Below are 27,849 nucleotides of genomic sequence, written 5' to 3'. Positions count from 1 at the left end.
TCGCAATTTAATTTAGCTCCAAAGACCAACCTGAAGCGCAGGCAGGCCCCGTGGTCGCTGCTCCCTGTGCCTTCCCTCAGGGCTGGCACCTTCGGCAGCTGCCGTGCAGGGGGTGCTTCCCATGTCCTGCCCAGGACACCCCTCCTTTCAGCTCCGTGCCCAACACGAACAGAAATGACAGCAAATTTGGGTGGCTGTCGTGTGAGCGGCGGCCACCCGTGAGACCCATCCTGTGAGACCTGCACACCCGCTCTCCTTCCCGTCCCCGGGATTCCCCATCGCTAATACCTAACGGTGTTAGCTGGAGGTTCTGCTCCGATTTTTGTCGGTTTTCTCACTGGAATAAAGCACATGGCAGGGTCCCAGCGCCGTAGCGCTGTGAGGCGGCGCGCCAGGCGCCCGCTGAGGGAGCGGGGGCGGTGCCTTGGCAGGACGGCGGGCGGTGAGGGGCGGCCCCGCTGCCCGGCTCCCGCCTCCTCCCTCCCCTCAGCGAGTCGGCTTCTCCTCCCACCGCCTGCCTTCCCTTAGCAGGGCGGCAGCTGGAGCGCGGTGCGGGGTCTGTGGGATTGCTCCGTACCGGGTTGCACGGCGGATCTGGGCTCTCCTAAGCCGGTAGGTGCCGTCGCGGTGCGGGGCCTGGCCCGGCGGCGGTGGGAGCTGCCTGAGCGCCGCCCGCGGCGGGAAGCGCGGGAAGGGCGTTTTTAATTGCGGAAAATGACGATCGCTGGAGTGGTCAGAGCCTGCGAAAGGCCGGCGGGCAAGCTTCTGCACGGGCCCAAAAATAACCTGGTGTGTGGCATTGGGCAGCAGTGCTGTGCTCACACCTGAAGGTTGGCTTTTCGTCCATTTATGTTTCCACGACAGTGCGCATAATTTGGTGCTTAGGCAGTTTAAAAGTGCTAAGTGCTGTGTGTGACCGTGGAACAGCTGCTGTGTGTGGGGCTGAGTCCGCCCTGACAGCTTGGGACGGCTCCAGGACGGTTCGCGTTCAGAGAATACTTCAAATACCTCAATGCGCATAAAGCATGGAGTTAATTAACAACGTGGGGAACTGAGCAAATACCTGCAAAAAGTCAGCGGTAGCTAATTGTGTAGAGTATTTAAAGCCAGTTGAAATGAAAGGTCTATTAATGGCAATGGAAGGATATTTTAAAGTTATCTTGGAAGTTCCTTTTGTGTCCTTTTCAAGCCCCGTGTTTTGGATGCTCTTACCGTAGTGTTTATTTGCTGTTTGGATGGATTTCAGTGGGAAGGGCTGTTCTTGCGCCTCGCTGCCTGCAGCTCTAAAAGCCATTGGTGTGTTTGCAGCCGTGCTGTGTTTCCTTGCACAGGGTTTTGTCTCAAATGCTTCGTATTCCGAGCTGGTGCAGTTGAACTCAGCCTTTGCTTCATGAATTTTGCATTGTTGCTCTCTAACACTCAGGCTAATAAAATAATTATCCCAGCTGTGCTTGCAGGCAAGCTGAATGGGATTTGTGCCGTGGTGTTTGCAATAATGATACGCTGGAAGGGACCTGTGTTAAAGGCTTCTCATTAGAAATCTGTCTTTGGTAAGACAAGGTTTTCAAAGATGGACAGCAAGTTGAGATATCTCTGGGGTTTTTTATCTTGTTTTTTTATCACAGCTCTTACCTGGACTCACCAAACCTGTTTTCTTGCAGTGTGTGGTGCAGATGAGACTAGACATTTACTTTGCAGGGGTCAGTAGGGTGTTTGGAAAGCACATAATTCTGCAATATGCTACAGGATATTACATAGCTAGTGGGATTGTTCTGGACAAGTTTATGTAGCTTTGGGTCTGTATCTCATAAGGGTGATAATACTTTTTAGGGTGCATAGTCTGTATAGTTGCTTAACTTAAATTTTGTATCTGGAGTTTAAAAGAATGTTAATCTGAAAGGTGACTTCTCTCTTTTAAGAAAAAAACCTATTTGTTACTCTTACAGGTATCCTGTTAAATGGCTTTAACTGATATGGTATTAAACCAAAAGGGATTTAGTATTATACCAGGGAGAGCTGGGTCATGGTTGCTTTAATGCTTCTCCACAAGACAAGCTGGGATTCTGTTGCAGGGCAGTTCCTGCCTCCCTGTCCTGTCCTAAGGAGTTGCAGGGGGCTGTATCTGAGCTGAAACAGTGAATTAGAAGGAAATGGAGATGCTCCAGTTGTCCCCTCTTTTGCTGACTGTAGTGTTTCTATCACTCAGCCCTTTGGGATGAATTAAGGCAGGTTTAGATGCTGAGGCCACTGTAGAACCCTGGCCAAGAGTCTCACTAAACCCAGCAGTGCTTTGTAGCAACAGACACCCACAAGAAACAAGTCATGCTTTAGCAGCCCTGTGATGTGAATTTTCCCTGCTGTTTATCTGTGTTCACATATTTGCATGTTGTCCTTGCCACTCACCTGCCCCTCCTGACCGTGTGCCTCTTGGAAATAAAGCCAAGAGAAGGAAAAACAAAAATAAATACAGAGTAGAGCAGATTAAGAACTGTATTTTAAATTATCTGCATTTTGAATCACGTAGTACAAGGTTGATAAAAAATGGAATAAATTTTCAAAGTGGGTTGGAGTGGGTAGTTAAAATTACAGGTTGTGTGTGATAATGCAGGCTGGCAGGCTTGGTTTAGTGCAGTCTCACTCTCCTTGTTGTTTAGCCTTAGGAATGCTTCTGTAATGGATATTAAAGATTAAATTATCAAAACAACAGCAGTAGTAATAGAAATTCCTATGTAGTACAACATCTGTGCTATAATGCAAAAGCACAGAATATAACTCTTGGGATGAAGCTCAGGCTTTTTATAAGGGTTTTTGTCAAGCAAACTGTGAGGTTTAGAGCAGTGTTTGTATAATTCAAAATGTGGTTATTGAATTCTGTTTTAAAGAGCATTTTATGTGAGGATGATTATTGGTACATACACTCCCAAATTAAACATCACAAGTACTTTACAAGAACTATGATTCCAAGAAAAACCAAGAGACTTTCATAAACACCATTAGCTTTAAATAGAAACTGATTTTAAATAGAAACTGTGTGGTGATATTTCATTTACACAAGTCACAGAAATCAGAATGTTTGCAGTCCCTGCTGCACAAACCCACATTGCTGCTGCCTCTCAGGCTGTCCTGAGCCCCATGGATCTGCTGATGTGTGACAGCAGAAGGGAGTGCAGGACAGCCCAGGGTGTAATGGGGCTGTCCAGTGCTCTGGCATGTCCTGGATTAGTCACGTCCTTGAGCCATCATGTGCCAGCTGCTGGCTGTGTGTGTGACAGGCTCTGGGGGCTCTCCAGCACTCAGAGCACACTGGAGAGACCATCACAGTGAAACGGCAGAGGCAGCTGAGGATGCCTTCCCCTTCCAGGTGTGTGTGCAGTGACACCTTCCAGGTGTGTGTGCAGTGACACCTTCCTGCCTGCCAGGTGTGTGTGCAGTGACACCTTTTCCTCCCAGGTGTGTGTGCAGTGACACCTTCCCCCCTGCCAGGTGTGTGTGTGTGCAGTGACACCTTTTCCTCCCAGGTGTGTGTGCAGTGACACCTTCCCCCCTCCAGGTGTGTGTGAGTACAGTGACACCTTTCCCTGCCAGGTGTGTGCTGCTGCCCCTTCCCAGAGCTGGCAGCTCCCCGTGCTCTTTGCTGGAGGAGCAGGTGAGCCCTCCAGAGCTGCTCCAGTGCAGTGAGGGGAGCTGGCTGACCCCTCCTGCAGCAGTGGTGTTCCAGAGCAGCTGCTGCCTGATGGAGTGCTGGAGTTGCTGCCTGAAGTGTGGGAATGCTGCCCCCATCAGAAGAGCAGTAACCAGCAAAATAATGCTGCTGGTGAAGTCTGCCTCTTGTTAAGGCACTGTTTCTGTGGTGACCACTTTCTCAGTAACTGGGGAGTGAGGTCAGCAGCTATGAATACTTCTGTAGGAGTCTATTCATCTTCCTGTTTCATGCAGAAAGAAAACTGAAAATGCAAAGGGCTGAGGAATAACTGTAAAGCAAAACTGAAAACCTTGGTGTGTGGTTGTTTTATTAAACTAGCTGTATGAAAATCCCTAATTTTGCTGGGTGGGTAAAGAACTAAACAATGTGACACTTAGAAGTGTCTGTTTTAAATTAAATCCTGTTGCTCAGCAAGCATCAAGGCCAAATTTTGAGTATTCTGACTAATCCTTTATTTTGTACATGCCAGTATTTCCAGAGTATCTGTGTAAACTTCCACCTCTTCCAAGGGCTTTATTCATTCCTCCACCTCATTTTTCTGCAGTGTGTTACATTTTCAGCAACCTGTGGGCCATTGGCTGTATGTAAGCTAAAAGCCAACCTAAGTCTTGTGGATGGTGGAAATTTTTTCTGTGTTGTTCTTTACTGTCTAATTCATTTGACTGATAATTTGTGCACAATATCCTTGAGAAGACTTGTCCTGAAAAGATTTGAAAATTTGACTGTGGTGATTGAGGTAAAACTCTCTCAAGTTTCTAAAACTATTCTTGTGAAACTCAGCATTTCATGTAAGGAAGAATAAAGACATTTGGAGGAGGAGATAACCAAGGATACCAGGTTCCTTCTTAGGATCTTCTCTGTCCTGTAGCAGTTTAAAGCCAGAATGTTGCTTCTCAGCAGCTCCAGCAGAGGTGTCAAAACTACATGTAGGTACTTGAGGATTACTTTTACATGGCCAGATGCAAATATATTTCTTTTCTGCCAGTGTGCTGGCATCAGTGTCATGCATTATTTGTTCTTTTAATAACAACTTTCTCCTTTTCTCCTCTCACCCAGCTTTTTGCCCCTGTTTGTATGTGCATTGGAGTGGTGTGTGTTCCAGTCCTGGCAGGAGCTGAGCCAACCTCCTGCAGACATGGCAGACGAGGACCTGATTTTTCGTATGGAAGGCATTGACAATGCCAGACCAACTGCAGTGGACTCTGGGAATTATCTTGGTGCTGATAGTGATGATGAAGACAATTATTTTATCTGCCCAATAACTGATGATCCAGTTTCTAACAAGTCTGCCAATACCAAAGTAGATAATTATTACAGCAGCTTAGCAAAAACTGAGCAGTACAGCTCAAGCTCTTCTCCCAGAAGCTTTAGCTTTAAGGTGAGTATTGGCTCCAGCCTTCATTAAGGTTTTGTTTTACTTACTTGGCATGAGACATTTTCTAACTGCTTCATCTCTTGTAACTAACACTTTTCAATTAAGATACTCATCTTTTTTTTCCAGACCTGCAGTTAATTCCATTAAGCCAATAGTCTGACACTGCCATGGAATTGCTTACTGTCCCTTTCAGTTTAGTGGGGGATCTTCCTCCACTCAGTCCAGGAGAAAATTCACTGCCATTAGGATCAAACCATTTGCAATGCAGTATGTTGACTGGGAGATTCAAAAGATAATACAAGATGTATTACAAGATGCACACAAGATGGTGTAAGAAAAATTGGGGCCTGTCAGAAGATAACTTATTATGAATTTTGCTAGTCTGTGATATTTTTAGTTGGACAAATAAAATTGTAAATTATAAAATTGTAATGGTAAGTTTTTATGTTATAGCTCCTTCTTAGGGAGCTTTTGACATGTTGACACTTTCATGCTTGGGCCTGAGGCATCACCCTGGCAGTAGCTCCTGACAGTGTGCACAAGCAGTGTCTGACCTTTTTGGGATGAGCAGCAGCTGCAGCATTGCAGGGAGGTCAGAGGGGCTGTACTGGTGCTTCCTTGGCAGTGTTCCTTTTTCACTCAGCTCCCTTCACACAGATCAGGCCAGGCAATGGAGCCTCAAGTGACATCCACTCTGTAACTTACATTTCCTAAATAAACACAGTTTGTGTTTTGTTATTTGTGTTTACATGCTAAACTGGCATGTCTCTTAGATTTTCCTATATTTAATGTCTTTTATTAACACATTTCTTATTTTAGATATTAACATTTATTTCATAGATACTCTAAAATCTCAGTTATGCCTAATGCATGCTTTAATTGTGAAAAAATACTGGGGATTATTTCAGTCAGATAACATAGTGAGTAACACTTTGGAAGTGAAGCTGGCTCGTCTGCAGGAACATTTTTGCCAAAGCTAGTTAATAGAAACATTAAAAGGTACATATGCCTAAGATGAGGAGCAAAAGCTTAGTATAGAGATGGAACAGATGTTGGTGTATGCTAAACTGAGCAAGTTAAGACTTGGTAGGGAGCTTAGTCTTCATTTGTGTGTACATTTTAACATGTACTCAACACTTGCCTCTGGGTCTGCAGTGCAATTTCTGACTCATGCAGTCTGAGATAAAACTGATAAGGACTTCAGAAATTGCAGTTAATTCCTCCTTCCTCAGCTGTCATTTTGCTTCTGCAGAATGTTTGTACCCATGTTTTGGTCTCTACAATGTCTAGTTTGGAACTGTAGCTCCTATTACAGATAAAATGCTTTGTGTTGAGATGTGGAGCAAGCCAGTGTCCATGTCCTGTTGAAGCTGCAGGGCTGGTGATTTCCAGCACAGTGAAGCAGGCAGGGCTGATGGGCTGATGGCATCCTGAACCACAGCCTGGCCTAGCAGAGTCTGCCTGCCAGACCTCAAAGCTAAAGGGATTGTGGGCCACTGATAATGAAAGGCAGAGCCAGATAGAGAGTTAACTCTATGTTTTAAACTCTATTTTTTAAATTAACTCTCTGCTTTAACAGGACTCAGCAATGTGTAATTAGCTAGTTAATAAGCAATACTTTCCAAATAAAAAAATTACCAACTTACCTCAATAGGTTTCTTCACAGGTGTTCTAAGAAGGAACTTCAGTTGGGAATATAAATGGAAGAGTGGCTTTTAACTGGAATTTTTTGGGGTTTTTTTACTAACAAAGAGAACCAAGACTCTTTGTCAATCATTTGTCTTATCACATGTATTTTCCTGCTTTCATGTCTCTCATGGATCCTTTAGAATGACACACAACATCGTTCTAAGCATGGCTCTGTGGTTGACCATGGTCGGGTAGGTTCAAAAGAAAATGTCAACACCATATCTAATAGATGCATTTTGATTTTTTGGTTTGGTTTTGCTGTTTTTTTTTTTTTTATTTCCTTTGATTTTTTTTTTTGTTCATTATTTTATTGTTTGGGAGGACTGACTGCCTCAGCCCATAAGAGTCATCAAGTCAAAACTAGAAGAGGTACCTGTTAAATGGAATAATACCCATCCTGTGTTCTCTACCCTGAAATTTCACTGTGTGGCAGCCATATGCCTCCAGCAGGAGAAAAACTGCACTGTTAGCACCATTTCCATGAAATCCAACTGGTGTTTGTTTGAAGATTAGGATATTAGATGAGGTGTTTTGTACAAAACACCTCAAGAGATCAAGCACAAGTAATTAACTTATTTAAATTATCATCTAACATGAACACAAATCACCTCTTGGAGAGGGAATCTGCCCAAGAACATTTTGATACAGCTGATCAACCAAGCAGTTCTTGTTGCTGTCTCTCCTTATTTCTCTCATAGGTATTTAAGTATGCAAATTCTCAGGTCCATATGAGCTGTCATTGCATGACCTGAGGCAACTTCATTTTCTTATGAAACATGTAAAAAATCTTTCTCAACAAGTCCTTTAAAGTAATTTTCTTTAATGTAGTATTGTTTTCATTCTGTGTTATTGTCAGAAAGGGGTGCATTTAAATTGTTTGCAAGGTATGCATGGTTAAAGCTGAAATTCAGAATAAACATGAACATTTAAAGCTTAGCTGCTTCAAAACCTTCCTTGATGCCATTGCTGATGCAAATTTTAAATCTATTTTTTAATAAAAAGGACTAATTTTAATTCCTGAAGATAAAAAACAAAATAATCACAAAATTTTAAAAGTTACTGTTTCTGCACACTTGGAGTTCAGTCAGAGAGGCAGTAATAACATCTCAGAGCTCAATACTTCTTTATTGGCAGGGTGCAGAGTGCTTTTTCTCCTGCTCACTTTGCAGAAGGCATTTGGCACATCACAGGATCATATCTCCAGTTTTCTTGGAAGTATACAATATAAGAGAGGGAGAACAAAATGTTAAGAATAAAGCATCCAAATTGGCTGGTAGAGAGAGACTGTACTCTTTGATATTTTCCTCTTGACTTGGTGAACATTGAAATAGCTACTTGTCTGGAATTGTTATAATAATCAATTTTTACAACCTTCTAATTTCTTCTTTCTCATACTGAGCACAGTCTGGGACCCTGGGGTTCACATAACTTCTTACTTTATCCATACTGATTTTATCTTCAATGCACTTTTTTATACTTACTCTTATGCATGCAAAACCAGCATATGCTGCTACATATGAAAAGCTAAAAATCAAAACAGAAAAAGTGAATTAATATCATCTGGGTGTGCCTTGCTGCCATTTGCAGAGCATGTTAGAGATATCTGCAAATTACCACAGGTTTTGTAAATTGTATCTGGTATAGACAGTGCCAGCTCTGTTCTCAGTAACTTTTCAGTGATGCAAATTGAACTGAAATCTATGCTTGATATATCTGAACTGAGTTTCATTATAATTTAAATTATTAAAATGTCAGAGTTGTCTTTGCTACTACTTGGTCCCTGCTCTGAGCAGTGCTTTGGGGGCTTGTGTGGTTGCACATCTCCATTGCATTGAGATCCTGATGTGCTCTAGAAAGTGCTGGTTTTGTGAGCTGCTGCTGATTATAAATAAAGTGCCAATCTGTACCTTCTTCAGGAAACCTGGAAGCATGCTATTGAGAAAGCCAAGCACATGCCTGATCCCTGGGCAGAATTTCATCTGGAGGACGTTGAGACGGAGCACGCCACTCGTTACAGGTCTGTGGGTCTCCTGCTCTGGGTGCTGATGTTCAGTAGGACTGCTGGTTTGTGCAAGGGCTGAGTCTGTAAATATCTGACTGAAGAAATTCAGACAGAATATCTGGCTGCAGAGCTTTCATGATGCCCAAAGTGAGTGGGTCTTAACTCAATCTCCCAGGAATACATAAATACTGCACATCATCAAAAATAAACCTTTCAGCAAACCATTGTCACACTTTCTCTTCCATTTAAGGAGTATCTAGGACTTCCACTGTGTAGACAGGAAACAAGGCTGAAAAGTATTTTCTGGTTGATTTGTTAATGCCATAAATGTAATCTAATAAGGAAATTAGTCCCAACTAAGAGGAAGCTTTCTTTCCCAAACTATTTAAAATAAGTATGCAAAATAGCCCCCCACAACTTTCCCAAAATAGCAGTTTCAATTTTGCTACTCCAGGCAGTATTGTTGCCACAAATGTGGCTGGAATTTCAATCCTTATAAAGCCCAGAATAGCTCAGTGTGGTCTGTGTGCTAAAAGGGAGTTTGGCCCTGGAACTGGATTCAGTGCTTTAACATGAGCTTTGCCAAAATATTTACTGTACTGACACAGGTTTCTGGGAGGAAGGGTTAGGGGTTAGAGGCCACTTAATCACCACTTAGCATCAGTGTTTGGGGAGCCTCCCCTTCCAACCCCATACCAGTCATGCAGTGCTGCTCTTCCCCATAGACTGCATCTGTCCTTGGTCAGCCACACAGTCCTGAAATAGTTTGCATATTTTAAAATACAAATTAGTGATAATTTAGTTTAGGGCTACTCAATGTCCTGTTAAAAAGAGATACCTCTGATACTCTTGTTTTTACCTCTTTCTTTGCTGCAAACTGGGGTGTATATACAGATAATGTCTAAGTGAGAATATGGGGCGTCTGCATGCATGAATTCCTCTGTGCAGGTTGGGGGAACCAGGCTGGAAACAATCATGTGTTGATGACTCAGCTGCTGTGGTTCCCAGTGTGGCTTTCACTGTTCAGGGGGTGGGGAAGAGCCACAGTTGTACTCTTTGTATTGTCACAGGGTTGTGCAGGGACTTGCTCCTCCCTCAGTGCAGTGTTGGGCAGTTCCTGGCCCCACTGTGTCTCACAGCTGGTGCTGCTCGCATTCTTCACAGCCCCAAGGCAAATATCCAGCCAGAACCAGGCTTATGCAAGCTCAGGGTTGGGAGAGACAACCTGTCCAGTGTGTAGAGCTTGGTGAGGCCCTTTGTGCCCCCAGTGTGCTGCCCAGGCATCACAGAGGGGGTTTAACTTCAAAGCAGATACAGCCTGATCTGTAGTGTAACAGAAGTTCAGGTTCTGCTTTAGAGTCTGTTCATTGACAGCAGTGTTCAGTGTCTCTTCAAAGAGCTAAATGTGTTTCTCCTTGCCTGCCCAAAATGAGGAGGGCCAGAGTGTAGTGGCAAGACTGGAAGCTTTTGTGTGGGAGTGGCAGCAGCACTTTCCAGAGTCAGTTACAGATAAGGAAGTATTGGTGCTGGAAATGAGAGGATTTGGGTTCCCTTTGCATTCTTCTGAGATATCTCCTGATTTTGCAGGTACAATGCTGTTACTGGGGACTGGGTTGAAGATGAAGTCCTTATCAAGATGGCTTCTCAAGTAAGATCACGCTGTCCTTCATGTTTACTAACAGCAAGTTTGTCATTTCCTTTCTGTTCCTTAGTAGTGGCAGCAACATGTTTTCCTTATAGAAATTTTGGAGTCTCAGTGTAATTCTTTTCACCAACCTCTTTTTCTTTGTATCCTTCTCTCCAGAATAGAGTAGAAAATGGAGTCAGACCTTCCCTGTCAGCAACATGAGGCATTTGTTCCATTCCCAGTGATTTCCCTTCCATGTCACCCCTCCCATTTCCTTCTGGCATAATTTCCCTGCCTGGCAGCAGTCCTGCTATTTTGTGTGCTCCCAAATAATTTCTGTTGTTAGAATGAAAACCAACTGAATTTTCTGTATGTGAGGGTAGCAGGCACTGTCCTTTCCCAGTTAAGTCCTGGGGTGGGTTGTGTGTTGGGGTTGCCTTGCTCTGTGTTGCTGGCTGTCTGGCATCTGGGGAGATGATGCTCTTGTTGGCACATCTACAAAAGTCTAAATGCAGAGAGCTTGAGGTCTGTGAAGCTTCTTTAGGCAGTCACATAGAGCTGAATCCCAGCTGGGGAGAGAATTTAAATAGTTTATTTAAAAGACATAGCATTTCTTCTCTATGGGATATTGGTAGGGAGAGTTTATCCAAATGCCTTTTCCCTAGACACCTGCTTACCCTACCAATGGTTTTCACTTTTCCTTGAGGAAATATTTCTGTAGAGCCTGTTTGAAAACTGCTTTCTGCATGGTATAAAGGGAAAGTCATGGTTGTGTCTCTTACTGGGTAGAAATGAACTTTGTGGAAATGGCAATGCTGGGTTTTTGTTCTTTTCTTTTCCCCAGCCTTTTGGCCGTGGAGCAATGCGAGAGTGTTTCAGAACGTGAGTATCTGCCCACTTCATCTTTGTTGGCCTCCTTGCAGTATTTTTTTCTGTGGTGGCTGGAATTTCACTTAAATGTAGTGGAAATTGTGTAAAGCTCTAGTCCTTTCTAAAAGGCTTTGCTGAGGGGTTTATCCCAGTTTGTGTGACTCCACCTGCAGGGAGTGGGGTTCAGAAAGGAGAATGTCCTCTGAATGTTGTAGTTCAGCCATCCCTGGGAGGGAAAATATTCATGAAAGTATAGTAACAGCCACTTAATTTCTGTGTTCCTTGTGTGCTAAAATATCTTAAAATTTGATGTGACGTCATAGGTGTGTGCAGCCTGGAGACCAACTTGAGGCCTATAGTTAGGCACAGAAAAAAGAATGAATGTCTGGTTGGTGCAGTCTCAACTGGAAAAGCCTCCATTGGTAAAGAAGGTTATCCTCCTAAGCTTGCTTTGCATCACATATACATGTTCATGTTCTGAAGGCAGAACTTGAACACTAACAGTTGTGCTTCCCAGAAAGATAAAGTGTGGGGGGAGACTGAGGAGGAACTTTTCCTTCCTTGGAGAGTGTTATCAAATGTTATTGTGGGGATCAGCATCCAGCTATAAATTGGTGTGTGCTAAGAGATTACCCCACCTCTTCCATGCTCTGGAAATAAATGTTTCCTGGAAAATGTCAGGGAGTGTGTGTTTAAAAACATTCCCCCTTCTTCCCACATGTGGAATCCAGAGAAACTGCACTTCACGTGTGGTTTCAGCTCTAGAAAGATAGAAACTCCTGAAAGAAGGAAATACAATGTTTTGAACTTGAGCAAAAAAGAAGAAAAGTAACTCCACACTGCTCCAGTTTGGCTTTGGCATTTCAGTATCAGTTCATGCTGGTGGCTCTGTTCCTGCAAACCCAGCTGGATACAGTGGTGAATGAAGCCTAGGAAATAACAAATCTCAGCCTGCTGACATTGCTTTCAGTTCTTGTTATTAACCAAACTCCCCATTACACAATATTTTGAGTAATGCCATAAACAGAAATTTGTTAGCAGTTTTGCCTTAACCTCTGGTACTAAAAAAGCATAACTTGAATGTCAGCTTCCTACTGCTGGGTTTCCCATGTGTGTCAGTGGTACAGGGATATTTCCCATCTGGAGCTCTCTCCTAGATTTTTACTCTGCAAGTTTTTAGTTAAGACAGCTGCCCATGGCCTAATGAACCACTGTGAGGATATTGGCTTTAGAAAAACATGAGCTGGCTTGTTTTGTGGAGAGGAGTGAGTTCCTTGAAGAACTGGGAAGATTTGGGATCTGGCTGGAATTCTTACCTCATTTCCTTGTTGATTCTTTCCAAGGCCTCTGTTGCTGTGACTGTGTGCCCATCCCTGTGGGAGGACAGGCAGCATGAATTTGCTTTGCCTGTAGAGTGTCCCCTCTACCAGGACCTCTGCTTCAAGTTCTTGGCAGGGAGAGGAAGAAGAACAAGGGGGAAGGGTTGAGTGTTTGGGTGCTGCTACTAATTAAAGCACCTGCCTAATGCATTTGTTGGCAGCCAGCAGATCCTTTCTTATCAAAGTTTTCCTGTGCTACACGCTGCCACACCCCCTGCCTCAGCCCCCCTGCTTTGGAGGGATCCGTGGATTAAAGATTTGCATATCAACAAAAGGGAAAAGCTGCATCATGACAACTGTCAGGTGCAGTTTTCCTTCTGGGAGTATGTGGGTTACTGAGCAGTCACTGCTGTGTGTTGAGAAGCAGCAGATTGCTTTTGTCCAAGGAGAGGTTTCTCAGTTCATGTTTGAAAGGCCACTCCCTGGTAATTTCTGCATAAAATAATTGTTGACATTAGAACAGGTTATTGACAAGGCACCAACCCTTCATACTCCAGGTTGGAGAGGAACAGGAAGGGAAAGGGATTGAAAAAAGGAGAAAGTTCAGAGCACAAGTAGCTGCAGCTAAACCAAACAGTTTGGCACGTCCCAGCCATTCCCATGGGATGTTTCCTTTTCCCTTCTCCCTTTCCTGTGCTTCACATTTCAGGTGAAATACCTGGTAAATGAGTGAGGGTGATGCTCATCTTGGAGCCTGGCTCTGTCCATGCAGACAAGGAAATGGGAAAAATTGAATTAAAATCCTTGGGGTTCCTTTCACCAACAATTGATTTGTCTTTCAGAAAAAAGCTGTCCAACTTCTTACACACTCAGAACTGGAAAGGTGCCTATAATTATGTTGCCAAGCAATACATAGAGAGTGTGAGCAGGGATGTTTATTTTGAGGATGTCCGACTGCAGATGGAAGCAAAACTCTGGGGAGAAGAGTACAACCGGCACAAGCCACCGAAACAGGTGCATTCAAAGATCTTGCTAAGCAAAAATGCAGTGTTGTTCTTCTGTTGGGTTAGTTTTCAGACATAATTTAGAGGGAATTATTTGTTCACATTCCATCACATTTAAATGCTTGGATAGATTCTTTTGCCCTTCTATGTTTTCTGTTAAACTATAGCTGATTTTGAGTGGAGTAAATACAGAAATTGCTTTATATTTCCAAGACTAGGGGCTGTGTGTTTGTCAATGTCTGACTGTCCTTAGCTGTTGACTGAAATCCAAAATAAAATTATCTTTGTATTGCTCTCTTTGATGTGTGCCCAGCTGCTTTTGTGATAACCAGAGATGTTATAGGTTTTTTTGCCAGCAGCAGTCTCAGCAAGCACTTAACTGTTAATGCTCCAGGGTAGATGCTTAAATCTTCTACACCCACCCAAACATGTAACTAGCAATGATTTTTGAAAAGAGCTGGAAGCCTGCTGGAAGCCTTAGCAATTTTAATGGCCAAAATTAGTGATTTTGATATGGGGGATATTTGCAATACCTCCCCTATGAGGAGCTGTTACTACTATGCTGTTACTACCTGTCTCCTAACGGCAAGGTGAGGTCTACAGTGAAGCACACAGAGAGGAATTTACAAATCTAGAAGTTTTAAATGTCATTTTGGAGAAAGTATATAAGTAGAGTGAGAGTCGTGATGGTTTCTGCTTTAGGAATGTGTGTGGCACAGGAGAAGGTGAGGCAGGATACAGAGATAGCTGAACAGTAGATACCCTCAGCCCTTCTCTGAAAACGCATTTCTTTGAGTTGTGCAGTAGTGATTGTATGTTTTCCTCTCTGGGTGCAAACTCTTAGCAGAGTACTCTTAAGGTACCCACAAGATAAAATAGAAAGAAAGCCAGCACTTGCTAAGAATTTTTTCAGAGGGGTTTGTTGCAGATGTGAGCTGTTTTGAAGTGACTGCTTTTAATTTATGGAATTCCTCCAATAACTCGAGAAGCACATGACTCTTATCTCACCTCTTTTTTAAACAGAAGGATCTTTGCAATTGTTCAGATTCTTGCATTGGGAAAGTTTTCACAGCTGGAGGATTCACACACACTTTGATCTGAGGACAGAATGCTGTTAGTGACTGTTTATCTTCTTTCCCTCCCCAGGTGGATATAGTGCAGACCTGTATTATAGAAATGAAGAACAGGCCTGGAAAGCCTCTCTTTCATCTGGAACATTACATTGAGGGCAAATACATCAAATACAACTCAAATTCTGGATTTGTGCGAGATGACAACATTCGTCTAACTCCACAAGTGAGGCTTTGTTTAATGCTTTCCATGGAGTCTGCTGCAGAGAATTTCTGGGCTCTCTCCAGAGGTCTTGCATTACTGCCAAGAAAGGAAACTGCAGGCTCTGCAGTACAATGCCAGATTAATTTCTCTATTTGCAGTTTGTCTGCCCCTTACTTGGGGCCTGCTCTTTCAGGTTCTGGGTGTTTCTTTATTGGATTTCATTTGATTACAGTTGAGTTGAACAGGGTTAATATTTGGAAACCTTAAGCCCTTTAACTCTGATTATAACTGCAGGCATCAGAATGTTTCAAACTTTCTTCATATTGAGGCAGTGAAGAGATCTCTCATGTGCTATGTACTGTGTAGTCCTTTGGTTCCTCACGTAATACCCAAGAGGTGGCTGGTATCCAACTCATGTAAATAAATCTAGTCCATTTGCAAATATAAATGTCAGTTTTTCTAGCTGCAGCCTCTGAATAGCTGAATCTGAGATTGCATATAGCAATACAAGGACAGATTTCAAGTGATTCTTGGATCTTGTAAAATAAATTTTAAATATTATTGAAAAATGTAAAGTGGTCAACATAAAAAAGAGGTATTTTACTGGGCCTTGGGAGCTTTGTTCTTTACATTTTTTCCCACTGTTTTTAAGGTATTTGTCATGAGGCTTAATGTAAGCAGAGAATTTGTGTTCTGGGCTGTCATTTGTGCACTGAATCAGTGCTGTGCTTTCACAGGTTGGGAACAAAATGTTCCCTGGTATTTGCTGCAGTTAAAATGTTTGTCTATCACCACCAGTCACCTCCTCCAGACCTGGCAACACTTTTTTGGAGGCCTTCCCAGAAGATTCCTAATATCTCAGCTTTATTCTAAAGAGAAGGGCTTTTTGTAGCTGATTCTTGAAATGTGTTTTTTCAAGAGCACAAATGTACATTTCATTATCTGATACACAAATGTAGATACAGGGGGATCACTCAAAGGGAAAGAAGAATTTGTCTGGATGCTCACATTTATTTATGGGCTCTTTCTCCAAACGGTGGCAAAGCTAATGCTTGTTGGCAGAAGGAAGCAGTGTCCCAGAGATGCAGAGCTTGCACATTCACAGGCACAGCCAGGATGTTTATACAGAAGTTATTCTGCACTGGATTCAGAGCCCACTGTTTTTCTCTCTGCCAGCCAGCTCCCCACTACCTAAGGTGAAGACTATAGTGGAAAACAATCTCTAGTACAAAAATGAGGAATTAAGGAATCTCCTTTCCCCTGCCTGTGCCCACTGCTGCTTTTCACTTTGCCTTTTTATCCTCTGCAAGTTGGAGCAGGTTGGAGAGACAGGATAATACATGCTTTTGGTCTCTTGCTGCTTCCATAATGATATTTATACCAGTTATATTTCACTGATAGGGTTATCAGACATCTTTTCCCATTTATCAGAGTGTTGTAATATGTGTTGCTGTTTCCAGTAGATGAAGGGAGAGTGTTCTCAGTTATCTTGTATAATTCTTTCCAGGCCTTCAGTCACTTCACCTTTGAGCGCTCGGGACACCAGCTCATTGTTGTTGACATCCAGGGAGTTGGAGATCTTTACACAGACCCTCAGATCCATACAGAGAGTGGTACAGATTTTGGAGATGGCAACCTAGGTAAAAATCAATGGTTCTGTTTCACTAAGGGGTGCTTCTCTTTTCTTCCCAGCTCTGCTGAGTAACCACTGCACTGGGTGAGCTGACACATTTCTGGGGGTGTCAGCTGGGGAAGTCCTGTTGTAAGGAGTCCTGTACAGGTCAGCTGTCATATAAGGGCAGTTTTAAAATGAGAGCTGATCTTGGCTCTTGTCTCCTGGCCTGCTCCTAAACAAGTAATGTAGTTTTTACATTGTGAGAACAATAATTAGAGCCTTTGATTTCCTTGCCACATTGCAGGAGTGGATACAGCTGAATGCAGAGATAGGCACTGTGTATTTTTGAAGTTCCAAGTTGCTATATGTGAAGTTGTTCGTAGGACACTACGAGATTTTTAAGCAGGATTAAATTTAGGCACATTTCTCAGTGATGGATTAGGTTTTTGTTATATCTTGTTCATATGTAGCTTTCCAAGATTTTTCTCACTTCTTTCACTCTCTCGTGCAGAAAGAGTAAAAAGTTCCTACAGGTGTTGAAATGGGAGTGGGTTAGGTGGCTACGAAGCACTCTCTCTTGGTTTTTTAGGAAAAGCTTTGGGACTTTCAGCTTTAGTAAGTAAATTGTAATATAAAATTTGACTAAACCCTTCCTTAACTTTTTTTAATGCCTTAGGTGTTCGAGGTATGGCCTTGTTCTTTCATTCTCATTTCTGCAACAACATCTGCAAAAGCATGGGGCTTGCACCATTTGATCTTTCATCCAAAGAGAAAGATGCCTTGGATTATAATAAAAAATTGCTTGTAAGTGTTTGATTAAAAATTTTAATTAACAGGGAACCTTGAAATCAGTGCATATTTGGGACCAAGTAGATCTTAGAATGCTGAAATAATTTATAAATTTTGGATCTCACAAACCTGATTTGATGCTTGTTGCAAACTGATCTCAGTTTCAGTGGATTTTCATGGCAGTGGGACTTGATGTAACACTTGGAATGAAACTCAGTCCTAAATAAGTAAAAATGTCAGGATTTGATATTTTGCTGCAGTGTAGAACTTTTCAAAGCAAATACTCCTGGATACCTGTGTATATTTATAGAGGACTGCTAATAAACATTCACACTGGCTTGTATAGCATGCTTAGAGTTCACCGAAGGATTACTGACAGGACTTTCCCGTTGTTTCCCAAGGAGTCTGCTCAGACCATTCTCCGTGGCACAGAGGAGAGGTGCGGCAGCCGCCGGGTGCGGACGGTGTCCGGGAGCCGCCCCCCGCTGCTCTTCCGCCTGTCGGAAACCTCCGGGGATGAGAGCCTGAGTGATGTGGCCTTTGACTCCCTGCCCTGCTCGCCCTCCTCTGCAACCCCTCACAGCCACAAGGTGGAAATGCTTAGTGAGTGAGCCTCTCATACATCACCTCTGCGGGTTCCTGAACATTGCACTTGTCTTACCTTGGTTTTGTCTTTGTTTTTAAGCACAACAGCATTGATTTAGTCCAGAACAGTTTCTAGCTCTCCTCTTTGAGCAGAAATAAAACCGAACATATTTCCATGTAGATAATTAATGCACAGATGCTTCTGTGAAAAAAACAGCAATAAAATGAGGATACCTAGAGCTTTTTCTCAAGCATGTTATCCTTGTAAGAACAGCAAGTATTTTTTTTTCTCCTAGATTGGCCTGTGTTCAGTGAAGTAGATAACTTGGATCAGCTTGACAACAAAAGGGTGAGTGTCTTTCCAACAGAAAATGAGGCTGCAGTGGCCAAATAAAATGTCTCTTTATAGAACTTCTCAAAGGTTTTGTTCAGTAAAAGCACATAAAGGTACCTGCCTATTTCTCTTGTTGCAGATCATGTTACCTCTGTATTTGCTGTTTCTAGTAAAGGAAGAACATTTTATCTTAATATTTTAGTATTCATTATTTTGCCACCAGAAATTCATTTGCATCTGGTGCATTTTAATGGATACTTAAAGCATGTGCCTGTTCCCCTGCCTGCATATTGTGTCTTGGGTGCTTGTCCCAGCTGCTATGGTATTAAAGCTAAAGAATCCCTATGGATTAGGTCTCTGGATATTGGTACCATGGAATGTTAGAGAACCTTGCCTGAGGAGGTGCAGGAAGTTTGCAATGGGCATTTTCCAGTGCTGGGCCTTGGTGCCAGGGGCTGTCACTTACTGGTTTATCACTGAAGCTGAAAACTATATTTAGTGGATTCTTGATTTGATAAAATATGAAAGTCCTTGATTTGTTTTAATGTATGTAAGGGAGAAGACAGTCTTAGACTACTTTATGTATCATTAAGTCCTGCTCCTTCTAACAGAGGTAGGAGGAGTATTTTCATCCAGTCTAACCATTCAGTATTTTTCATTTAAAGAGCAAACCATTTGCCCTGTGAGAAATGTCAAGCTGAGGTCCTTAGAAAGTACAATGCTAATGCTGATCTTTTCTTGACTCCTGTAGGATTTTGAAAATGGTGGAGACAGTGGGTATCCCAGTGAAAAGAGAAGTGAGACAGAAGATCTGGATCATAGAGAGAGGGTAAGAACCTGACTGGTATAGCAGAGTTGGTATAGCCTATTCTTACTTAAACTGCTTTTGTAGGAGAATCTTCTTTTTTATCCTTCCTGATCTAGATCTAATCCTGATCTAGACTCTGAAAACAGAGGAAACAAAGAAATTCCCCCACGTTGCAAAATTACTTATTCATATTGGGAATGACACTCTTACAGGAAAAAGATGATTTGTAATAATTAGCTTAATTTAAAATATTGTGTTTGATTAGATGTTGTTGTGTGGGTTTTTTAAGTATTACATATTGCATTTAGGATGTATAGCCATCTTCTTGCCATGTGGAATACATAAATATCTGCTTTCAGACTCATTTACTTTCTCTACTTTGTATGGATTGAAATATTACAGAACTTAATGTTGTTGTCAGGAACCTATGGAATTTCAGAATTCCTGGGGGTTAGTTGCTTACTCCTCTAAAATTTTTAAATAAATGGTTTTTGAACTGGAGATCTTTACAAGATATTTAATTAGAAGACAGGAAAGAGAATACTGCTTCTGGAGATAGCCCTCCTTATGTCACCTCCTTTGGCAAGGTATTTGTCATGGCATCTCCTGCTTATGGGATTAAAGCCCGTGTGTGCCAAGTTCTTTATCATTTTGGTATGTCTTAATATATTGTGATATCACTGATAGAAATGGATCCAGTGGAAACAGTTTTGGTCTTTATAAATTCACTGTCACTATTCATTGTGGAAGTAGGAGTAGTCTAGAGGCATGACTGGCACACATCAGTTGCTGCAAATTGAATGATGCAAATCTCTACATCAACGTAGGGCCATTCAAACAACAACCGGAGGCAGGAGTCTGATGAAGACAGTTTGGGAAGCTCTGCAAGGGTAAATAAAGCAGAAATGTTCACAGACTGAGTTTACTGCTCTGCTTGTCCTTTGTTCCACTTACCTGCCACCTAACCACATCACTGAACCAGATGTTGGTTCCCCTTCCTTTTCAGCTACAGAAATTTATTAATATCAACTTACCACTCTGTTACTTCCTTTTATGTTTTGTCTTTGTTTTCTTGTGAAAGAGGTACTGTGAAACAAATTGTCACCTCTGTAGCTGACCTCTGTCATAAATTCAGGATTATGCATGGGTTTTTCACTTTAAAAAAACTTACAGCTCTGTGAATTTATTTTCTACCTAGCTAAATTATATTTCCTTTCTGCACTTTAGTTTTGGAATTCTCTCCTGTATGTAGTTGTTCTGTAGTTGAAATCATATCCTGTATGATTTCTTAAAAACATGCAGTGTTTGAAACAGATACACAGTGAAGAGAGCTGCTGTCACCTGAGTTAGGAAAGACCAGACCTTGTATGCTTTTAGAAAATACAACTTCTGTGATAATTTGTCTTGGTTATAAGCTTAAACAAATAACTACTGTGAAAGGAAAGAAAAAACAGAGCTTTGACAACAATTAATAATTTATTTAGATACAATTTTCAGAATTTCCTTTTAATTATTATATATTCCTATTTCAGAAAATTGAAGCAGCTTTAACAGACTGAAGTTCTGTGCCAGCAGCCTTTCATGTTTTGTTTTCTCTGTGTACCTGCAAAGGCCTTAATTGTGATAGGATTGTTTTCAGCTACTGTTTCCCACCGATCCGTTATGTTCGAAAATTTCTTCATTTGGCTTGCTCTTCATGAGAAATGCCAGTGCATGTATCTGCCTGTAATCTTCTGCATGGTTACATATCATTTTTCTAGAGTTCTAGAATGCAAGCTGCATTTAAAGTGTTGGGAACTGAATTTCTGGGCAGAAAAATATGGGTTTCTCCTTTTTTGTGCATGGATAACTTCAGTGCTTGTAGTGTGACTGTTCAGTTGCTTATTTGTGTAACTAACTTCTGATTCAGAACTTTGAGATGATACTTCAAAGTGATGATGTTCAGATTAGAAATAGAGGGGTTTACTCCATTTCTTTAATGAGGAGTAATAACCAATTATTCAGCTACTAACATGACTTTTGAAAGCTGTGTTTTGAAATACAGTATTTACTACTAAGTAACAGTATTAATAGAGGCTTTGATTCCTGGATGGTAATTCATATGGATGGGAATTTTAATTTTGAATATAAATAATCGTGTATTTTGTATTTCAGGTCAGTGTGGAGAAGTGGAATCTTTACAACTCTTCCAGAGTCCACATCCACAGACCGTCCTGTGTTGCCCAAGAAATTCAGAGGCTCAATGCACTGGAACTTGAAAAGAAAATTGGGAAGTCAGTCCTTGGAAAGGTGGGATGGGTCTGCTGATACTGTTTTATCCAACAAGGAATATCTTGTATTTATTACTTACATAGAGGTGTTGCCCTGCTTGCATGTATTTGTGCAGTTAAAAAAAAACACATCTATACCTTTCTGTCACCTACCCATGTTTTATAAGGGGCATCAGAGTTCAGGAACCCATTAATTCCATCTGCTTTTGGCCTTGCAACATCTGGGTTCCTTTGGGAAGAACCCTGCTGTTGTTCATCTGCATTTCCAGAGGCATCACACAGGAAGGACACAGTGGGATGGGTGTGCTGTGCCTAACCCACATACCTTGCACATAGGCAAAGCTGAGCTCCTGAAAATGGGGAGCACGGACTGACTCTTTTTACTCCAGACTGTTCCAGATAATTCAAATGTGAATTAAGTTTAGGGTTATGTATGGCCTTAAACCCACTCCTAAAACAGGATGTAAATCTTAGTTAATATCCTGGAAGCCTTACATTTTCTCAAACCTTTTGATGTTGGAAGAAACTTGTTTTTCACAGAATCTTTTAGGTTGGAAAAGACCTCTAATATGATCAAGTTCAGCCTCTGTCCAATGACCACCTTGTCAGCCAGACCATAACACTAAGTGCTCTGACTAGTTCTGTCTTGGAAATGGAAAGAAACATTCTGGAGCTGTGATTCCACCACTTCCCTGGGCAGTCCATTCCAATGTTTAACAGCCCTTCCTATGGAGGAATCTTCTTGATGTCCAACCTGAACCTCCCCTGGTGCAGCTCGAGGCTATGTCCTCTCATCCTGTCACCAGCTGCTTGGGAGAAGTTGCTGATCCCCATCTTGCTGGAATGGATCCCCATCTCCTTTCAGATAATTGTAGAGAGTCCTAAGGTTTCCCCTGAGCCTCCTCTTACTCCAGGACTTAGCTCTAAAACCTGGTAAAGTATGAGCAGAGGGCTTTTGAAGGGTCAGATTCCCACCTCATGCTGTGTCAGATTTGAAGGGTCAGATTCCCACCTCATGCTGTGTCAGATTTGAAGGCTCAGATCCCTACCTCATGCTGTGTCAGATTTGAAGGCTCAGATCCCTCATGCTGTGTCAGATTTGAAGGGTCAGATCGCCACCTCATGCAGTGTCAGATTTGAAGGGTCAAATCCCTCATGCTGTGTCAGATTTGAAGGGTCAGATCCCTCATGCTGTGTCAGATTTGAAGGCTCAGATCCCTACCTCATGCTGTGTCAGATTTGAAGGGTCAGATTCCCACCTCATGCTGTGTCAGATTTGAAGAGTCAGATCCCTCATGCTGTGTCAGATTTGAAGAGTCAGATCCCTCATGCTGTGTCAGATTTGAAGGGTCAGATCCCTCATGCTGTGTCAGATTTGAAGGGTCAGATCCCTCATGCTGTGTCGGATTTGAAGGCTCAGATCCCTCATGCTGTGTCAGATTTGAAGGGTCAGGTCCCTCATGCTGTGTCAGATTTGAAGGCTCAGATCCCTCATGCTGTCTCTCCTGTGCCATTGTGTGCAGGTGCACCTGGCCATGGTTCGCTACCATGAAGGCGGGCGCTTCTGTGAGAAGGAGCAGGAGTGGGATCGGGAGTCAGCCCTATTCCACCTGGAGCACGCTGCAGACTGTGGGGAGCTGGAAGCCATCGTTGGGTTGGGCCTCATGTGCTCACAGCTGCCACATCACATTCTGTCTGAGGTCACTCTCGAGGTATGGGAGATGCCAAAAAGCAGAATTGTGGTCCATTGTAAAAATATCACAAAGAATAGCGGGAAATGGAGATGACACAAAAACCATAGTTAGGTGTTCTGTAGCCTCTTCAGAGAAAATAGGTTACTTTGTAATTAAGGATTTGGACAAAGCAGCAAAAAAAAAAAATGCTGCCTTTTTCTGGTTTTGCCAGCAAATTACTGCATGCCTTTGGGAAGCTTTTGAAGCCACCTCTACTGTTCAGCTGCTTTGTTTCTTGTGGCTGTGCCAATTTCTCAGACATACTAAATACTTGCTGACTTTGAGAAACTGCATTTAATGGTAAAGGGATGGTTTTAGAAGCATGCATTTTAAAGGTTTTGTTTTTTTTACTAGGATACAAAGGAGAACAGAAATAAAGGATTTAATTACTTGCTGAGAGCAGCAGAAGCTGGAGATCGGCCTTCCATGATTCTGGTAGCAAGAGCCTATGACACAGGTGTAAATCTTGGTGCAGACAGGTACTGTGCATGGCTAAGTAGATTAACTTGGTGGTACTTCACTGAGGCAAGGCTGGGGCAATGATTTTTCTGCTTTTGTATTTTAGCATGTCTTTGTTATTTATGTGAGTTTTCTGTTTTGCACAACAGTGATACTCTTTAAATTTCCCACTGTCAAATAACATTAAACTTCTAATTGAACTTCACTGAGAATTCTCAGTGTGCAAAATAACTGATTTTAAAGTATTTATGAAACAAGACTCTGCAACTTGAGGTTTTTTCTAAATTGGTTGCTCTCACAAATGTAAATGCCAAAACCATACAGCTGATAATGAAGCTCAGACTCTGGAGTTCAGGAAAACACTTCAGTCTGATACTTTCTCCTGTAATTCCTGCATAAAGTGACCCCAGCTTCATTTTGCTGTGGTCACCTAATGTCATAGTGCAGTTAGTGAGTCTCCATGAGAACATTAACTTTCTTGGAGAGCATTAAGGCCCTGAAAAGCCAGTACAAAATTGGATGCTGAATCTCCAATGCCAAGTACATTTGTTTCTTAAGGGAGCCATCATCAGAAATTATTTTTGCCTTCAGGGCCCAGGATTGGAAGGAGGCACTTCACTGGTACAGCGCCGCGCTGAACATGACCGACTACGACGAGGGAGGTGAATATGATGGCACCCAGGATGAGCCCCGGTACCTGCTCCTGGCCAGGGAGGCAGAGATGTTAATGATGGGAGGGTTCAAGCTGGATAAGGATCCCCAGAGATCAGGTGAGGCCTTGTTTCTGTTATCTGTAGTCTTGCTTTTCCTTCCCTTCTCCCTCAGCATGTGCCCCAAAAATAGATTTCTTGCTTCGGCTGTTACAAAACATAGAGAGGGTCAATACCTTCAGATTTGATTGTGCTCAAGGATGATAACAGTGAAAGAAGAGATCTTGGCAGCAATGGGGTAGTGGGTGGTGCCAGGTCCAATCTGTGGCACACTGAGTCACTGCCAGGCACCTTCACTCCCTCTGAGGTTGCTCTTCTGGTCACTCCCCTGAGCTGCAGGTTGCTGCTTGTAGTTTGAGCTACACCCATGATTCCCAGGCCCTACACAACATTCTCTTAGTTGCTGTGTAACCTGTAGGAGTCCTGGGGGGCTCCTACAGGCTGGTCCTGTTTGCAGTCCTTCCAGATAGACTGGGGAGCCACCAGCAGCCAGCTGTATAACTTGAAGAGCAGAGGCCAGGTTCCCAGCTGCTGTAACTCTGACACTGTTAAAACACACCCCTACATCTGGCCCTGCAGTTTGACCTCCATTTCTCCTTTTGTCCTTTATTTACTTCAGGCTAAAGCCATATTCCTTCTTTACTCTGTCAACATAACTGATGCTGTTTCCTCTCTAGGTGAGCTTTACACAGAAGCAGCAGAAGCAGCCATGGAAGCCATGAAGGGCAGACTGGCAAATCAGTACTACCAAAAAGCAGAAGAGGCTTGGGCAATGATGGAAGAATGACACTGAAATTCAGCACTTCTTGTATATAAATTTGTTATAGACTTGCTGCATTTGCAGCTACAAAATGTATTTTTATGTGATGTTACCAGGTTGGTTTTTTTTCATATTTTAGTTTTATAATTTTTTTGAGGGTAGAAATCTAAATGTAAGTAGTATGTAGGGTGCCATAGCATACTTCTGTTTGTGTTTTAAAGTTGTAATACACTTGAACCTTTTATACTTTTTTTTACTGTTAGAACTGAGTGGCCTAGTTTTTTGACAAAAGAAAACGAGGCCTTATTGTTTAGGTTTTACATGTCCTGTTTTTTACACAGCAAACGATCCATTTGTTTACATTTTTCTTGTCCTCCCCACATACAGAAAAACATTTTCCTAAATTGTCAGCATTTCTTGATCATTTTTGGTGTATCTCACCAAATTTGCACATGAACGTAAATTTTCTGTTTGTGGATGCAGCTACTGATGTTAATAAGTAGTCCCATTCTATTTTGCTGACATTGTTGGACACTTATTCTCAAATGAATTTCAGGTGGAATCCTTGGTTTGGGGAAGGGTAGGAGAGATGATTCAGATTGGCAGTGAGGATTTTCAGGGTGGAATGTTTTATTCATTACCAGCATTGCATATTACACCATTAGAAAATCATTCATGTTCCTGATGAGGTGAGGCATCCAGCTACCTCTCTCATTTTCACATTTTGCACCATATAAAATTTTATTTGTATAAAAGTCTACTGATCTTATATCTCTCCAATAATGTACAGTAGCAAGATTTGTAATATATGGGTAATTTGAAGTTAGTTTTATAGGGGCATCTCAAATCTCAGTGAAGCTAGATCATCTCACTTAAAATGAGAACACGTTTTCCACCATTTCCAGATGGATGTTTGAAGAGGTTAGGAGATGTTGATTCACCTATTTCTATGTACAGAAAACAATTTATATGGTTTAAGTATATTTTAAATGGTATTTTATCTGCAAATACTATTTAGAGAAGAGTTTTTGGTTAGAAAGGGAAAACAGTATTACCCCAAAACACTTGAATTTGTGTTCTCTGCCTAATCCTAATCAGTGAGGGGAGGACAAATACCTGGTGGAGGTTGAATTATCATTGCATAGAGATAAGTTTCTTCAAATCCAGTCTTTTATTCCCAAGCTGCTGTGCCATCTGTGTGGATAGTACAGAAGCTGTTCCTGTTCCTTGGTTGTGGTTGACAGTCATTTTGCAGGAGATTTAAGATGGAGGCTTCTGCCTCCTTGGCCTGGCAGTCTCCTGAGGTGTAAATTGATGTGCACAAGGGGCAGCTCCTGTGAAGTGCTGAATGACCTGTGATGCTCACCACTTCAGCCAGGCAGGTGTAAAGCTAAGCAGGCCATGAGATGATGCAGAATTGATTAGGATTTCTCTCATGCAGAATATTAATTTCTTGTAAAATGCAGAAGCTGTTCAGGGAACAGAAATCAGTTCTTCCTTTCCTGTGCAAGTGCCTGTCACTGGAATCAAATTATGCTCCCATTTTCTCTTTTTCATGGCAAGTGGATCTTGAATTGCTGTTTAGACATTATCCAAGGGTGATGTCAATAACAACTGCCACTGTCTGAAAGAGGTGAGCTCCTGGTGGTTAAGGGAGAATTTGAATCCTTTCTAGGAGGGAAGGGAAAGTGACCCTTGGTTATTGTGCTTCTGGCTGGTGCTGTAACCACCAGGCAGCTGTAACTGTGAGCAGCCTTGCAACACATGGCAGCACCTTCTTGCTGTAGATTGCAGAGGTTGTGGGAAAGCAGTGCCCATGGCCTTTTTCTTTTGTTTTGAGAGTGAGGGCAAAGTTCTTCACTCATTAATGGAGGAGTTTCTCATTTCTAGATCTCATCTGGTCTTAGGTAATGAGGTACTAAAATGACCAGATTTTTGGATCTAATATTTTTTGTACATGCTGAAATACAACCAGAGAACTGCAATTCAGATGAATGTTTTCAGTGCCTATCCAAAGTTCTGCCTCAGATGCCTAAAGCCTCTCTGGGATGTGGCCTTTTTTGCTATTTCAGTTCATAGCATAAAGGTGTCAGCTGTCAATGAAAGGTGAAGCCCCTCACCTCTGAAGACAGTTGCATGGTCTGTTTTGTGCAGAACCTATATAGTGTGGGAAATATAAATCAGACACAAGTATTTGTTTCCCTCATAAGGTGGTGATGCCAAATCTTTGAGATTTTCCTTGAGGAGGAAGCATGTGTGACAACACCACTAACCGTGTAGGGAGGAGATTGAAAGTGTCCAAAATGTGCATGCAAAGGATGTAGTGTGTAATTATTGACACTTTTTGGTGTAGTTTAATTTGCTAAATTCAGTAGATGCTAAAGTTGCTGACATCTCTGTGTAGATCTGGTATATAAATGTGCACACAATGCAGTGCAAAATTAATTAATTTTTTATTTGCAAATATTAATTTTGGTGATGAAGACTACCTTGTGTCCTAAGGTGTATCAGATGATTTAGCATACAATAAATGGGACTGTCAATAATATGAAAATGGAAATTGTTTACAGAAATATTCACACCTTATTCTGTGACATTCTTTTGAAGGGAAAAACTGTATATTTTAAAGACTTTTGCAATGATATTACTTTATGCTGTATTTTTAATCTATTCACAATGAATAAATAAAAATCTGTATTTTTTAAAAATGTGAAAATAAATCTGAGGCTCAGCCTGCCAGAATTTACCTGGGTTCAGTGTTTCCAGATGTCAGTGGGAATATTTCTTGAGTAAGGATAGTGAGATGGAAGACTTTGTATGTCAGACCAGCAAATACTGCTTGCCTGCATCACTTAGTCCTCTCATTCACTTTTCTGGGTTCATTCTGGCTAGTAAATAAAATTGTTCTTTTTGTCACTTTTC

The 27,849-nt window shown here is 41.9% G+C and overlaps 1 protein-coding gene across 3 annotated transcripts; it reads left to right on the top strand.

Annotated features, from left to right (window-relative positions):
* Window positions 1-528: 528 nt before the first annotated feature.
* Window positions 529-27,849, top strand: EEF2K (eukaryotic elongation factor 2 kinase). 3 transcript variants are annotated; one of them, XM_058035439.1, is made up of 19 exons: window positions 529-612; window positions 4,760-5,081; window positions 6,908-6,958; window positions 8,684-8,784; window positions 10,357-10,417; window positions 11,241-11,278; window positions 13,428-13,599; window positions 14,736-14,885; window positions 16,372-16,504; window positions 17,156-17,283; window positions 17,670-17,871; window positions 18,150-18,202; window positions 18,939-19,016; window positions 19,823-19,885; window positions 21,150-21,284; window positions 22,789-22,977; window positions 23,353-23,477; window positions 24,049-24,227; window positions 24,845-27,849. In XM_058035439.1, exons 2-19 carry the CDS (start codon window positions 4,839-4,841, stop codon window positions 24,952-24,954), a joined length of 2,211 nt encoding a protein of 736 aa, XP_057891422.1. In that variant the 5' UTR covers window positions 529-612; window positions 4,760-4,838; the 3' UTR covers window positions 24,955-27,849. The 3 variants fall into 3 exon arrangements, with proteins under 3 accessions (XP_057891422.1, XP_057891423.1, XP_057891424.1); XM_058035440.1 differs by lacking the exon at window positions 6,908-6,958; XM_058035441.1 differs by lacking the exon at window positions 19,823-19,885.

The sequence above is a fragment of the Melospiza georgiana genome, chromosome 16 (assembly GCF_028018845.1).
Source record: "Melospiza georgiana isolate bMelGeo1 chromosome 16, bMelGeo1.pri, whole genome shotgun sequence".
NCBI classification, from domain to species: domain Eukaryota; kingdom Metazoa; phylum Chordata; class Aves; order Passeriformes; family Passerellidae; genus Melospiza; species Melospiza georgiana.
This window is presented reverse-complemented; position numbering and strand designations above follow the sequence as displayed.